Source organism: Musa acuminata, chromosome BXJ2-4 (assembly GCF_036884655.1).
Source record: "Musa acuminata AAA Group cultivar baxijiao chromosome BXJ2-4, Cavendish_Baxijiao_AAA, whole genome shotgun sequence".
NCBI classification, from domain to species: domain Eukaryota; kingdom Viridiplantae; phylum Streptophyta; class Magnoliopsida; order Zingiberales; family Musaceae; genus Musa; species Musa acuminata.
This window is the reverse complement of record NC_088341.1, coordinates 33692626-33708491: the sequence shown is the minus strand read 5'-3', so window position 1 is coordinate 33708491 and position 15866 is coordinate 33692626. Positions and strand designations below refer to the sequence as shown.

The 15866-nt window shown below is 44.7% G+C and overlaps 2 protein-coding genes across 3 annotated transcripts; one reads left to right on the top strand and one right to left on the bottom strand.

Moving 5' to 3' along the window:
• The first annotated feature begins 7583 nt into the window (after positions 1 to 7583).
• LOC135581699 (ethylene-responsive transcription factor ERF026-like) lies at positions 7584 to 8638 on the top strand. 2 transcript variants are annotated; one of them, XM_065102238.1, is made up of 2 exons: positions 7584 to 7734; positions 7847 to 8638. In XM_065102238.1, exon 2 carries the CDS (start codon positions 7901 to 7903, stop codon positions 8480 to 8482), a length of 582 nt encoding a protein of 193 aa, XP_064958310.1. In that variant the 5' UTR covers positions 7584 to 7734; positions 7847 to 7900; the 3' UTR covers positions 8483 to 8638. The 2 variants fall into 2 exon arrangements, with proteins under 2 accessions (XP_064958310.1, XP_009389544.2); XM_009391269.3 differs by having other exon boundaries at positions 7584 to 8638.
• Positions 8639 to 11409: 2771 nt separating this feature from the next.
• On the bottom strand, positions 11410 to 14482 carry LOC135610432 (uncharacterized). Its single transcript, XM_065104931.1, has 3 exons — positions 13462 to 14482; positions 12577 to 12751; positions 11410 to 12106 (listed from the first exon to the last, which is right to left on the bottom strand). The coding sequence occupies exons 1-3, from the start codon at positions 14122 to 14124 to the stop codon at positions 11559 to 11561; spliced, it is 1386 nt and encodes a 461-aa protein (XP_064961003.1). The 5' UTR covers positions 14125 to 14482; the 3' UTR covers positions 11410 to 11558.
• Between the last annotated feature and the right edge of the window lie 1384 nt (positions 14483 to 15866).

Sequence of the window (15866 nt, the reverse complement as noted above, 5' to 3'; positions counted from 1 at the left end):
CCCGATTTAAATATATATTTTTGCATTGTATCTAATTTAAGTTGATTAGATAAATCTACTTAAATTAGTCGATCATCACCCGTTATATAAGCATTACGTAGGACCTATGAAGAAAAAAGCCTGGATGATCTGACCCGCTTGTCAACGTGAATAGAAGTACATGAGTTAGCTCGAGTCGATTACTAACTACATTACCTACAGAATCTTTACAAAATAGAAATATTCTATCTCCTCAAGATCAAGTACAAAAACACACGTTCAACTCTAGATAGGAAGAGAAGAAAAAAAAATATGAACTTAAACTTAGGGATGTGAATCTCGGAACTAACTTGAGCATCAGAGAAATCGACTTAAGAAGTCTCTCTAGACTTTGTACAAGTAACACGTTGAGAGAAAATACTTTTCATCTCAAATGACTATGCACACGAATCAAAATCACATCATGCTAACAAGGATATTAATAATATTATTTCCTAACAATTATTCTCTAATATATTATAGGCAATATCTTTCTTCACAATATTTTATTCTTCACCTTATTTTTGTTTTTTTTGTTTCACTTTCACAAAACTTAATTGCTTCTTTTTTGACTTATCATTACCTGCCACAAAGACTTTGGTTTGATTCCCACTTACAGTTTGAAAAAAAAGGGTTTTGTCAGAATCATGATCTCTCCAATTATTGCACGGATGTGATTGTGTCGTGCATAATAAATATGGTGATTGGCCCACCAAGAATAAGTGGAGCTTTATTATCAATGTTGTGGGAATGGTACCACCCAAAAGAGTTGTTGTTGGAATGATAGATTAAAGTTTGAAGACAAAGTGATAGAGGATTCCCATACATATAACAAGCTCAAAATCGTCCTCTTAGAACGTGGTGTGGCATTTTAGGTCTATAATTGTGAATATTATACTTATGAGGAAATATACTTATTTGTCTATTAGAAATTTAATTTTATTATTTGATAAATATGAAAAATATTCATGTGTGTAAAATAAAAGATAGACGGCGAGAATAATCTCACATCGAAAAAAATTAAAAGTTGTATTAGATACACTAAATTTGATCCATAAACCAAAAAATTAAGTTTATAGGTTGAGTTAAGATCACATTCATTATTATTCGATATAATAAATTTTGATCTAAATAAGTGGTCAAAAGGATTGAGCCAAAAAAAAAATTCAACTAAACTCAAACTATGGGTTTGATTCAATAAAAATGAACTTTGACTTTGACTAATTTCACTCACACTCATCATTATTTGTTTTTGACGATAACATCTAGCTCAATAAAAATGAGCAGAACTATATATATATATATATATATATATATATATATATATATATATATATATATATATATATATATATATATATATATATATATATACTCTCGAATTCTACTCCTATGGATTAAGTCTCCCTATCTAAATGTGTAATACCAATATCTCATCTTAAAATAATCATCGTGATTTGTGCATAGAATCATCATCCAACAACATCAAAACCCTGAATGGAGATTCTCCTGGAGCTCCTCCCATTATTCTCTCCAAGGAAGATTTAAGGTAGCCCATCATATGCTGCGTGCTTTTGTCCACGAGAGAATGCCCGGCGCAAGGACCAGCGACTGTGATGATACCACTCCATCATCTCCGCTGCCACTATCCCGGCAGTTGGCCACAGGTCAAGACTTCACTTCGTCCTCCTCCAGTCCTTCGACGGGACGTGTCCCTTCACAAACACAAGCACCGCGAGCGGCAGTTAGGTCGGACATGGCATTACAGCAAACACGTCTCGTGCGTAAGTACTGCAATTATTGAATAGGAACCTGGGTCGGACGACGCACATTCTACGTGGTGTGTGGATCGTCGTACAGGGACAGCAAGATCACGGATCTGATTCGAGGACGAGCAATAATTGTCCGGCTCTCCGATCAATCGCAAGCATTACGCGGCGCGAGTCCATTGGCTCAAGAGACTGACCGCCGATCTTGTGGATTCAATTCTAGTGGTTGTTTCTATTTATTATTTTTAATTATTCAAATTTATTTATTATTATTATTATTCCTTGAGAAAATTTTGTAAAAAAATTTACTATTCACAATCCCTTTTTAATATTGATAATATCTTATTATTAATAATTTATTAAAATAATATAAATATTATATTATTATCTATAATCTCAACCCTTTATTAATCATTGTTGCCCCCAACATAGTTGGATATCGTTTGATCTCACTCATCACCCTCTTGACATTATTTTTGAGAAGAAAAAAAGAAAAGAGGGAGCAAGCGGCAGAAAAGGAGGAAAATAGAAGGCTATTTATATACATTTACAAAGAGATATTTTAGAAATATTTTAAAAAATTAATATGAGATTATAAATAGTAAAATAAGGATTAAAAATAATAATCTAAAAAAATCCTTACCTTCGTATTTTTACGATTAGCATCTCCTTTTTTTTCAATTGTTCTCGTGGAGCACTCTTTATTTTTTAATGGATGAGATTGCCCCTAACCTATCATCGACCACCACCTCCACCCCGTTCACCCCACCCTTGCTCTCTCTCTCTCTCTCTATCTATACATCTTCTTATCCTCTATGCATCCTCTTCTTTGCGAAATCTAGACACCATCAAAGTAGTAGCTATAAACGAAGATGAGAGGGGAAAGCACAAGTGATAGCTACCACAATGATGGAGAAGAAGTAATCCAAGGAAAATAAGAGTAGAGGAGAGGGGAGAGTGGAGGAAGCATGGAGGAGAGGTGAGGGTGGAGAGTGGAGGTAATATTATTTTTTTAGAAAATAAAGGATGCTTTATAGGAATAAATGAAAAATGAGACGCTAACGATGTAAAAGTGAAAATAAGTTATTTTCTCTAAGTTTATTATTCAGATCCCACACTTTATTATTGGTAACCCCTTACTACTAATAATCCTTATAAATAATAAAAATATTAATATACTATTTACAACCCTTATATTATTGATTTTATCTTTTTTAAAATTTTTCTTTCTCATAACACCTTATTTTATCCTCGCTACTGATATCATTCCTTGTTGATCCTGATGTCATTATTGTTGACCTTGCTAGTCGTGGATAGTGCTCGTTGTCCCCTTCGATGCCTCTCTGCTCGTTGCTAATGTCGTCAATGACCCCTCGATGTTTATCGCTTGTGTCGTTAAAGGCGTTATTACTTATCGTTACCACTTGACATTTTTCAACCTCACTTGTCGCTCTTTTGATGTCGTTCTTTAGGAGAAAGAAGAAGAGAATATTTATGTCTATCTACAAATGGATAATTTAAAAATATTAAATTTTTTTTTCAAAAATAAGATAGTAAATAATAATAAGGGATTGAAAATAATAATCTCTTTTTTAATTACTATTTATAACCTTATTTTAAAAAAAGATTAGTATTTATAAACTACATCACTACAAATGAATGTAAATACTCTCTTTCTTCTTTCTCCTCGTCCTCCTCTTCTTTTTCTTTCTCAAAAGACAATATCAACAAGGTGATGAGCAGGGTTGGGCAACATCAAATGACATCGATGAGTATGAAAATAAGAGATTGTGAGAGAAGAAAAAAAGATAAAGATAAAGATAAAGATAAAATCGGTAATACAAGGGTTATAAATAGTAAAATAATATTTGTATTATTTTTTAATAGGGATGTCAATAGTAAGGGGGTTATTAATAGTAAAGAGGGGGCTGTGAATGGTAAACTTTTTTTTATTTACCTTTATTTCCTTAATCAAAGGTGTTAAACATCTTAAACTATTCGTTTTTGGGGTTTGGGCCACCCTCGAGAGCCCATTTCTTGTTCTTGTCCGTCAACATCTTTCTTAACTTCGCTGCCTTGCATCTTTCTATATGAACTTGGCACAATCATTACAGTCATCAAGAAAAGAATGGAAGCACAAACTAAACGAGTATGATTGCTCTTAATGTACTTGCTATTAATGCTAATTCGTGGGCTGCCAGAGATGGAATCGTGACCACGCTGAATAATTACCCGACACAACTTGTTCATGACCATTTCTCCATCTTTTTGTATTAGTTTCTCCATTGATTCAGATCTCGGGCAAATGATGAAATTTCCATTACGTAATTGCTACTCATTACTTAACATTACTTTCTGTTTACACTCATAATGAAGCTTGTGAGGCCGTAATGATGTCACTCAAACAGTGGAATGGCTTGAGATTTACAAAAATTTAACTTCAATTTAGTGAGATAAATATATATATTTATTTATTTATTTACATACGTATTGAGTAGTATTGAAGTGAAATACTTACTATCACATAATACAACATATATATCCTTTTAAATATTAAAGTGATTCAATTGGGTACCTACTCTTCGTCTATCCTAATGTGAGGTGGTGATAGGCGAAAAAATCTCCGAATCAAATTTTACAAAAGTAAATTAGGGGTATTTTAAAAAAACTCTTCAATAATACTTAAGGTAGTCTTAACTCGAATTCAATTAAATGCCAAGTTTGTATAAGAGCAAATGCACCAAGAGAGTTTAGCACTTGAGGGGCCTCGGGAATAGTTTACTCATTATCTTTAACATTACGATTTACTAGATCGTGTGCTAATTTTCGTAAGGTTGAATTGGTTACTATATTATTCGAGGAGTGATGGTATTGATAATGTGATGGTGAGGTGGTCACAATTTTCTTCTTATATTTATATCATATACCCTTTAGAAGGTATTGTTAATTCCATCCTAAAATCTCCATATAAAGCACATTAGTTAGCTTAAAATCAGTGGCTCAATAATAGTCAATTTACAAAAATTAACTATAATGATGTACATAACTCTTTTAAGGGTTTGAATGAATATTTATATGTGCTAAATTTTAATTTAGATGAAAAAAATATATGCAATACATATATTTAGATAATTTAAATTTGCCTACATAAAAAAAATAATTAAAAAAGAAATGAAATAAAACAAAAGAGGCTCTTCTTTCTTGCTTGATGTACAAAGATCATGTCCTGCTGATATGAACTCGTCCGAGGGTAGACGAGAAACACGGCGGGCCCCCATCACCTTAACGAGACCTGACGTCCTTTGGCCGACAACTCGCCGTCCTTGCTCCATTTGTGCTCCATGACAACGCCCCCCCGTCCTCACCCTGGCCACAACCGCACCACATGTCATTCTTAGTCCTGCCGACATCTCGCCCAACCCTCCCCGACCTCGCTCTCGATCGTGCCGTGCCGTGCCCTCCACATGACACCCACCACGCCCCACCCCCCACCCCCGCGTCTTCTCCCGCTCGTCCCGTCACGCATTCATGTCTCGCTATCCCTCGTCAGACACCGCACGAGCCGTAACCGTCCTGCGAGAAGATGCAGGCGGTGGCTCGAGCGACGGACGGAGCGCGGGCAGCTAGCGGGGGCGTGACGCGTAGTCTTCCGTGTTCGGCGTCGCCGTCGCTCCTCGGATGGCCAAGAGCGTCGAGGAAGCTGCGGGAAGGCGAACCGAAGGGGCCACACGGCGACAGTTGGAATCTGGTGCTGACGACGATAAGGCAACGTCGACCTCGGCGAGTGTGCCTGTGGACTGGATGTTTCTCCGCCGTCCACCTGATGCAATGGGCCACGTCGTGACCTCGACTTCCGCCCACACCGCCATGCCTACGAGGACATGTCGATGCTTTCTATCTGTCGACGGACTGCGGCACCCGAAGGAACTCTTTTGGGAGGGACACAGTAAATGTGATCTTTGTTGGTCGACCATCTTTTTGCTCCGCGTAATAGCTTTGATGTCGACGCCGGCCCTCATGTCTCTGATCAGTATTGACTTCTTTTCATGGGGCCACCTGCATGACGCAGCTCGTGCCATTGTCGCGCTCGTTTCACAGCACGCGTAGCTGCGATCGAATCAAACTTCGACGCAGCCCACCTGCATGTAAAACTGATGGCGAGGTTCGAAGCCATCAAAAGCGTTTGCTCCACATGGAAACCTCGGTTGTCTCGCCCTTTTGCCGTCCTCCATAGAAACAATTTTTCCCTTGACATGACGTGACATGACTTTGGTAAGCGACAAACTAACCTGCGGTCAATCTGATCCGGAGATTTAGCTCGATCTTTGGCCTCAAAGGTTGGATTTGAATGCATGCACCGAACACACACGTGTTAAGCGGTCCAAGTCGTACGTTCCAAATGTCAGAATTATCGTGCGGCCGGCTGCTTTATTTCGGTCAAGATAGGATTTTTAGAAAAAGTAAATGATGTATAAGATGCAAAAGAAGTGCATGCATGAGAGTTGTTGGGCACACTGCAGTGGGGGAATACAGCTTTGACGAGCACCTCGAATCTGTTTCCTGGACCTTGTTCCGATCGAGACAGATGAGCGGTTCCGCTTGTGGACGAGAGTGAACATCTCGTTTCCCGGTGGTGCGTTCGCACCGCGTTGGCTCATCGTGATTTGGCCAGCTGGGGGTTTTGTGTCGGCTACGCGGATCCGATGTCGCGCGAGCTCGGTGGCCTGTGAGATCGACGCTTGCTATCTTAATTCGATCTCAGGAGTGGAGCCCGATGTGAATCTAAGAAGGAACTCAGATAGGGCCGTCTCGGGTATGCCATGTCAAACCTTCTCTTCTTCCGTATGGCTGCCTTACAAACCTGACCCGATGGGTCCCACATAATCATGGACACGACGTACAGAGATATTAAGAATCGACACTCCGCAGGGAATTCATCAGTAATAACATGTATCATGTCTCGATGCATGTTATTAAATATTAGATTAATCGTATCATAACAGCAACATTTAGCTTGGTTTTACTATTTATGGCATCATAATAAAGTTACATAGGTGCATAAACTTAAAAAGTGTATGAATTCAAGATTTGCTTGTGAAACTTGATACAATTAAAAGATTCACAAGGCAAAGATGGACCTACAAGATTAGGGTCCAAGATATGGGAGATGGTCAACGAGTGGTCAACGCATGTAATGTTTACGTCATGTGGAATATGGATATATCAACACCAAACCTCTGATGGTCATATCGCTTTTATGATAGCAGTATGCGAAAATCATAATTCCTTGTAAAAGGTGAGCTGTGATTTCATTTTAAAAAATAATAATTAGAGGACATAATTATTTTGATAGACACATAATGTCTTTTAAGGTGCCAAATACAATAATAATAATAATAATATGAAAAACAAGGTCACACTTATACAAAGCGTGTCAAACTTTTCTACACGTGTCTACACATGTTCAGATATAATGACCCGACGGTGTATTATATGCTGTTAAGCCAGCCCCGAAGCAACAGATAAAAGATCCACCCGCTTCCACGTAGGAGAGGAAGACGGCTTGACCTCTTTCCCAAACCACATCCTGTGAAGTGGCTTCGCCCGTAAGCAACTTCGTAACCATCACAAGTGGCACTTAATAATGAACCAGATTAGTGTGGTTAGATAGTTGACGGTGGGGGTAATCTGACATTATGATTAAGCTTAACGCCGGGGAGAACAGGTGATTAAGTGCAAGGAGAGCCTCCAACACCAAAGCGCGTGCCGCCCAATTCTTACCCTCGTCTCACCATGAACGCTGACCTTCCCGCGAAAACCCCACGCTTACACTTGCAACGCCTTCTTTCTTTACACCTTAAATGCTTCACATCGTTCACCATTCCCCCTTCCCCCAGCAGCAGACTCCCGTAGCAAACAGCAAACGGCGACTTCTCGACATGATCATGTGAACCGTCGTCGTCACTGCTTTGCTGATTGCATACACCTCTGCTGTCATATTGTGGGACTTCTTTCCTCCTCTCTGTAGATGTATGGCTGAACGCCCTTGGGACTTGCAGGGTCATGCGGGGGAGAGCAGCCGAGCATTCCCATCTTCTCAACTCGCCGAGCAGATGACCCGTTCTTATGATCAAGGAGCTAATGCGCCGCAGCCGGAGATGGAGCCACGCGTGAGGGCAGGCGCCTCACGGAGGCACCCGAGCTACCGCGGCATACGGTACCGGAGCGGCAAGTGGGTGTCGGAGATCCGCGAGCCGCGAAAGTCCACCCGCATCTGGCTCGGCACGTACACAACCGCAGAGATGGCGGCCGTGGCCTACGACGTCGCAGCGCATGCACTCCGCGGCACGGACGCCCAGCTGAACTTTCCGGACCAAATTGCCTCGCGTCCGTCGCCGCTCTCGTCCTCTCCGACCCATATCCGTGTGGCGGCGGCGGAGGCTGCCGCTTCCCTGATGCCGAGTTCCGGAGCGGGCGACGAAAGCGATGGCGCTGCTGCCGCCGCCGCCGTCGCCACCGTTGCTTCGCAACAACAGCCAGGGAGTTATATAGATGAGGAAGAGATATTCGACATGCCGCAGTTGTTGGTGAACATGGCGGAGGGGATGCTCATGAGCCCACCTAGGTTGAGTCCGCACGGTTCTGATGACTCGCCGGAGGTTTCGGAGGGTGAGAGCTTGTGGAGCTATCGTTAGGGATATGTTGGATAGTACGAAGAGGGAGACTTCCATTTTTATCAGCAGCTATTTTGCTATTTGAGGATATCATGCAATACTAGCGTGTAGATTTTGGTATTATGTAACTTGCTGGAGTTGGTATATACAATAACCAGTTTATATTATGCGTGAAAACATCGATACTAAGGTATTGCTGTGAACTAGATTTAAGATCGCATCCTACATAAAGAAAAGATAACCGAAGTAACTGAAAGCCTAGGTAGAGGACTCTATTCATAAAACAAATCATAAAGCATGCAGGAAATTTAGCAACTCTGACTTTGACTTCAAAATCTTTTTGCCCTTTCCATGACCTCGGAAAAGAAGGAGTATTCTTTTTTGTTTCCTCACACCAGCCTGCATATGGAAATTCATACACTGTCAACCTTCTTAGTTGCATGCGCATACAGTCCTTACATGCTTATAGAAGTCAGTGAGGTAAAACATATGCTTCACCGGTTTGCCCCAGTTGTAAAAGCTGCAGTAGGGTGACTGCGAGGTACGGGAAGCGAACAAATGGTTGCAGCGGTGGGGTGCTGATGCCCCGAACGGTGTAGAAACGCGGTTGCTAGTTCTTTCCCCGGCGTGTGGGGGTTGGGGCGGCGGGGCCTACCGGTCATCAAAGCTCTGGTAACTCAATAGACGCGCGTAATTACACGACTCAGTACGTTAAAGGTGTTCCCCGCCCATTCGGTCCCTCGAAACGACTCTCTGTTCGGCTTTTACGTACGTTGGCAAAGAGACAAAGCCTGCGGGCCCCACACACGCACACCAAGTGAAAGAGGGAACCCAATATTGAGATTTGTGGTTGACAAAAGCATATGGAAATAAGCTCGTCCGCAAAGGTAAGCCAAACAGGAAGCTTACGGAGATGTGTTTTGGAAGCCACCGCCGAATCATGGGATTGACAACAAACAAAAGACCGGTCAGAGTTGAAGACATGGGCTCCGCATCATCCCCGTCGACGCAAAATGCCTGCAGCGAACCTGTGTGTCCTCATCTTGGCCGATCTATCGGAAATAAAAGATTCCTAGCGAAGACTTACACATCACACAAAAGCTTATTACTTCAGTTATCTTTAGTATATACAGTTGCTTTTTACAGAGCGTCGAAGCAAAACGGCGAGGCTGCTTCCTTCACTGCCAAGAGGGGCCTCCATAACTTAATAGTCAGAAGACGAGAGGGAAGTGACCATCACATGATAACTTCACATATAGTTTACATGGGCGATGTGGCGATACAAGATGACTGAATGAGTGAGTCCATTAGACCGGTGACCGAGTCTGCATGGTTTTTTGGTGTGCACCGGATTGAGAATACTCCTAGAACAAAATATTAGACCTGCAGTACGCACACTGAATTATGTAGTACTACCATTATTATTTTCTTGACTAACTTAAGTACTGGTCCTTGTTTTGATCTGACCTTATGATGTGATCCTCCACGATAATTTTAACCTTCTGGTCCCCAGAGTTGTTCTCCATCATATTTACTTCTTTTATACACATAATTGCAGTGTAAAAGATCTATATGCAATTTCACTAATACATGCACTATACTCTAAAAAAGCTTCCTATAATAGAAAAACAAAATCCTGTTCAGGTAAAACAGGACTGGATCGTTCCGTTGGTATGTTCTAGCCAGAGATGCTCCATTGTATCCTCAACCAGCTCGGCTTCTGCTTGAGCTCAAGCAGCTGTTTCTGTGGCTCTCTTCGGAGCGTTCTCTGAATGGGACAAATGCAGGCATGTAATAGCACCATCATATTAACCTTAATATGCCGATACCTATGAACATATCACATCAGACTTTCCACCACGCTTTATGTTGGGACTTGTCCCTGTCTTTGGCCTGAAGTTGTCTCTTCCTTCTTGCGAATCCATTGCTTGACCTTCAAGTATGGCCCTGCGCATTACATCTATAGCCTTGTCTCATATATTTCCTAGAGAAGCAACGCAGAACTGAGAGGCTGAAATCAAAATGGCTTGTGGATCATTGCGGAGCAGAATATGTTTCGATCGACTCCATGTTTCTTTCCTCACTTGCCATACGGGGCATTTCTGATCTATGCAGCGTCCAACCTCCCTTAACGGAATTCACGTGTGAAATGGTTTCTGGAGCATTCAATAATGATGGCAACATTTCTAGACGAGGAGCTGCAGGTGGTCCCATGGGAGCAAACAATGGAAGCTGAAAGAGATGGACTACTGTAGCAGCGGTTGGAGGAACAGTGCATGTTCTCCGTCTGTGTCAGGGCCGGTTCAGGGAACCAAAGAATGGGAGGAGACTTTGAAGAGGCGGTAGGGTTGGGTAGTGGGAGCCGTCAAAGAAGACGCGGTGGGGTTTGCGACGTGAAGCCGAAAGGCCTTGATGCTTAATTTAGCGCCGAGCTTTTGAAAGGGAGGTATCAGCAGCTCCGTGGAGGATTGAAGAGGCGAGGAGACAAGCCAAGACCCGCCTACGCTTTCATGGTTCGGCGTGGTTGGTGGAAGATTTGCTTTGGACATTAGAATGAGTGCAGAATCTGGTGGTGGAGGAAAGCAATGACATATTTTTGGTAGGGACCTGCACACCAAACTATATTGTCTGGTGTCCACGATTCATCTGGTTGATTTACTTCATGATTAGCAACGGCAAATGGTACAAACCAATGTGTTTCCATTAGCCCTGAATGTATTTTGGCCTTGGGTTGGGTTAATGTTGACCCCTGACCTAACTCTAATCGATCCAAACATAAATGGGCCAACGTGGCACGTATATCTCATATGGCCCAACATAAATTGGGTTTCGGATCCCCGCCGTCCCTAGTTCATTTGAATCTGACAGGCTTTAAGATGCGTACGAGGCGCTGCGTTGATGGTGGCAGTATCTGATTCCAAGCACATAACACCTGAAGACACGCATTGTGAAGGAAAAATACCGCCTGCTTCTCATCTCGACAGCCAAAATTGGTTGGCTTTGCAACGCCCTCTTCATGTACAGACGACTTCCGCAACGAACTCACCGTCTAATTTATTACACCAACCATCTATCACAGCGACAACGAGATCGTTGTTCAATACGGCAGTAGGTCCCCCACAAGCTCCTCCATCAGCGACACCAGCACCAGTCCCTCCACCTCCGACCCTACCTCCTTCTCCTGCTCTTGGAAGCATCGCCACCGCCGGTTCCTCTCCATTTCCCTCAGCGTCGCCTCCCCGTGGTAGTCGTCCAGGTCCCGGCACCCGGCGCCCTCGATCCAGCCCCTCGCGGTATCCAACAGTGGTCGCTCGGCCGGACCATGGTGCGCGGTGGGGTTCATCGGCTGAGCGTCATCGCCGGAGCAGGGCAGCCCTTGGATGAAGAAGTCCAGCAGCAGCTTCTCGATGCTACTATGGGCGCCCACGTGGCAGACGTCCTTTAGCTCTCCGAGTAGGCCCCACGCCTTCCTTTCTCGTCGATCCCGCTCCTCCTCCTCCTCCTCGTCCGTGTCCAATGAAGCCAGGTGGTTAGTGGAGTCGTAGAGGTCATCAGAGTTGGCCAAGCGACGGTCGAGATCGATCGAGTCCAGATTAGCGAGGGACTCGAACCGTCTGATGTTCTGCAGCAGCTGCAGCTTCGTTCCTGTGCCCACACACGATCCATCCACGTTAGCTGGATTCTTCTTCCTATTCATATCTTACCAATACACACATGGCACAGAGGCGGACGTCTCACTGTAGTAGCAGAAACACGTCGAACAAAGCCTACTAACGAGGGATCAATAATAGGACTATAAAGAAGACTCGAACAGGGTGAGGGTGCCAATGTATCTGTGGCTAAGGGTGGCGAGTCCCAGTCTGGGCTCGCATCCACATGCCAAAAGACTAGGGAAGGGGATGATGGCGGAACACAAGAACCCTTGATGCCTTGAGCTCAGCAGCAAGAACGTAGAGAGACAGAGCCTAACTGCTCCACCTCAACCACCAACACATTATATCCGCATGATGTGGCCGCTTTTTGATATGGATTAATGGAGGACGACTTGCTTCTGAAACTTTTAAGTCAGGCACGAAAATAGAAGAGATCATAAATGAGAAATTTAAGTCACATACTTTCTAGTTTGGCGAGGCTGTGGTGGAACGAAGGAGACGCGGTGTCATCATCGTCGTCGTCCTCCTCCTCATCCTCTTCGGAGGGGAAGTCCATCACTGACACCGGACTCAGCTGTTCCTTCTCCTCCTCCTCAGAGTGGCATGCCGGAGACTCCTCACCCTGGCCTTCCGTTGCCTATTTTTTCGTGTAAAAGAAATGCCGATGAGTAAAAGACAAAAACTCATTTGGTTCCAAAAAAAAAAAGGGGCGACTGCCAAGGCAAGGCCAAAAAAGTGGAGCACGCGTGGTCGAGGTCACCTCCAACGGGAGCTTTATCGTAGCTTTTGGAATTAAAAGAATATCCCCACCGAGCCAGCAAACCAATTAGGTGTGCCAACAACATGTCCTGATCACGGACTCGCAGTAGAACAAGGGGAGGAATTACAGCCTTTTTTAACTGCACCTCTCTAGCTAGGTTCGATTCCTCACCCACTGACCACTTCCATGTAATTCCAGTTTCTTTCTCAAGTAGACGACAAATCAGGCTACCACAAAAGACATCAGCCATTGCTTTTCCCCAGCTTTTGCTTTAATCTATATCTCACGTACTGTTTTGTTTGTGGTTCTCAACCTCCACTGCCTATTTTGTTGTTCCTCCGGCAGTAGGGAGGGAAGAGGCTTTCGCGGATGTAAAGTTATGGGTTGGCAAGTTCAAACAGTGGTAAAAAGGATGCGACAAGGTCGGGACCATCGGCCAGACGGTGATGTGGAAAGCTAAGGGATGGGTCCCAGGTCTAATCAACCATCGTAACCGCCCATGCGGTCGGCCCACGAGGTCGGCCCACGGAGGTGAGATGCGTGGCCCCTCGAATAATTTAAGGGCATTAAATAAAAACAACGCTCACCTTGGTGCCGGCGGCGCTCGCTGCGGCATCCTCTTGGACGCTGTTCCGCCCCTTGGGGCTGCGATTTGGGCTCGCCAGCGGAGAGTCATCCTTGACGTCCATGGCGGCGGCGGTGGTAGAGCCGGTGGCGGCTTCTGTGTCGCCGGAACTGGCGTTGGAGGACGGAACGAAGTCCGAGCTACAGGAGTCGGATTCCTTGTCGCTGCTGCAGCTGCTGACGATTGGTGACGGGAAGTCGAACGACCTTCGTTCGTCGCCGACCTCATCCTCCTCTTCCTCCTGAAACGACCTGAGCCGTACGATGTTCCTCAGATTCACCCTGTTCTCCTCCTCATTCCCTCTCCGCCTCCAAAAGCTTCCCCTCAGCCTCTTCGAAAAGCTGCTCGACCGCAATCCCTCATCCCCAGACCGGCGCGCTCCTCCGGAAGCGGCTACGTGCAGCAGCCTGACAGCGTTGAACATGGCAGAGATCAGGGGGCTCATGGATCGAGTCCGCGGCAGCTCCCGTCCAGCGCCGACACGGAGTTCCGCGTCCAGCAGGCACCGCACGGTGGCGGCGTCTTCGGCCCGACGAGGGACGCACCGGAACCCGGCGCTGCTGGTCTCGGAATTCCAGTCCAGCTCAAGGTAGTCCTTGAGCATTAGCGGCTTCCGAGACATCATTTATCTCCAATTCTAACCACACTCACGAAGAAAAAAAACAAATCTTTTTCTTCTCTCTTCTTTGTTCTTTGGTGGAAGGAGAGAGATTGGGGATGTGGAAGGAGGGAGTGCGATACGAGTATTTATCGGGCGGAAGTGGAAAGCGAAGGAGAGACGCAGCTTCGGAGGCGGAGGTCTCCTGATGAAGAAAAACCAGAGCGACACAGAGAGTAGAAGGAATCCATTCGCAAGCTTATAACGTAGCAGAACAAATACGCACAAAACCTAAACAAAACGCAAAGGAGGGAAGCAGAGCAGAGAGCACGTTCGCCGCTTCTCTTGCCTATCCCCCTCCGCTCGGCACGGAGTTTATTCATAGTCGGTGGCCAAGCGTATACGACCGAATCTTTATGCGTATATGCATTATCGACCTACCCACACTTGTTATTGGACTTGAAACGACCCCGCGAGTAGGGACTTCTGGTGGGTCCCCTTATCTTCTCCAATTGGAAGGATTGGTTGAGTTCCGCGTTAGTAACGCTAGCTAATATAAGTTAATTTCGAGTCCAAGTTCCGAGGAGAAATATAGGTGTTTTATTTGTGGTCTGAAATTAATGTTCGAAGGTGACACATTGGGGTAGACAAGTGGTCACATAGATAATATATGCTTCATAGACGATGATCAATATAAAAAAAAATCTTTAAAATTAAGACTATCCTCCAGGCATTAACAATTGTCCCAAAAGAACTCAGGTTAATAACTCTTTGTTATTTACAAGTATAAATTAAAATAGAGCCGCAGCAGCGAGAAGGAGATCGAGCGAGAGGAAAACGCTGCAGGGGATGGGGGGAGATTCCAAGATATTTAAACTCGTCGCTTTGCCAGCTGCAGCGGGACGCGTGGCAAGAGGCGACGGGCCCACAGAACGAATGGTGTTCCCGTGACCACGGGGGGGATCCGATGTTTTCAGCCACTTGGCGCGATCGTGTGGGGGATTGGGCTCGTTGCTCGGTTCTCTCCCGAACCAACCAGTAGCCAGCTTCGACGGCGGAGATTGATCAGATGCGGGGGCGAGCGGGTGACGAGTTGGCCTCACACGTACGGCTCGCGGACGCACGGATGCGACCGACGTGGACGGACCGCGCACTTCGCGCTGATCGGCGGAAACCACTGACACGAGCCGAACCATGTGACGTGGCCGGGATTCGATGAGTCACGACCCACTGTAGTGCGGCCGTACCGCGCGAATCAGTGAAGGACAAAGTTGTCTTTACGTGAAAAGAACAAGGCGAGAACCAGAATTTTGTACGATCATCAGGACTTGGTCGATTTGGGATGGATCAGGCTATAGATTAATGAGATTGGTCTGACTCCATTCGTCTAAGATCGATCGATCGAGTCGACCATCAACCTATACTTTGTCATGGATCTGTCCACAAAGCACCGATGGCTGCGAAAGCTGATGCGTATATTTTGTCATGCATACCGTGATGGACGAAGCTATTTATCGGTGAAATCGACACATGCTTTCGTGGGTGCCAACTGGTGCTTTCGCTAGATTGTTGAACAGTGCTTTCCAATCATGGAGATACCTCGCAGCATCTCCCAGAGAGAAGGGGAGAATGGTAGGTATGCATCTGATACCGGAAGGTAAGAAGATACATGCGTCCAAAGCTGGTACGACGGAGCAACAGGATTGCCAATGTATGGGTTTCAGGAGAGAACTGTAAAGCTGGTACCTTCCTTTGTCTCGGAATGCTTG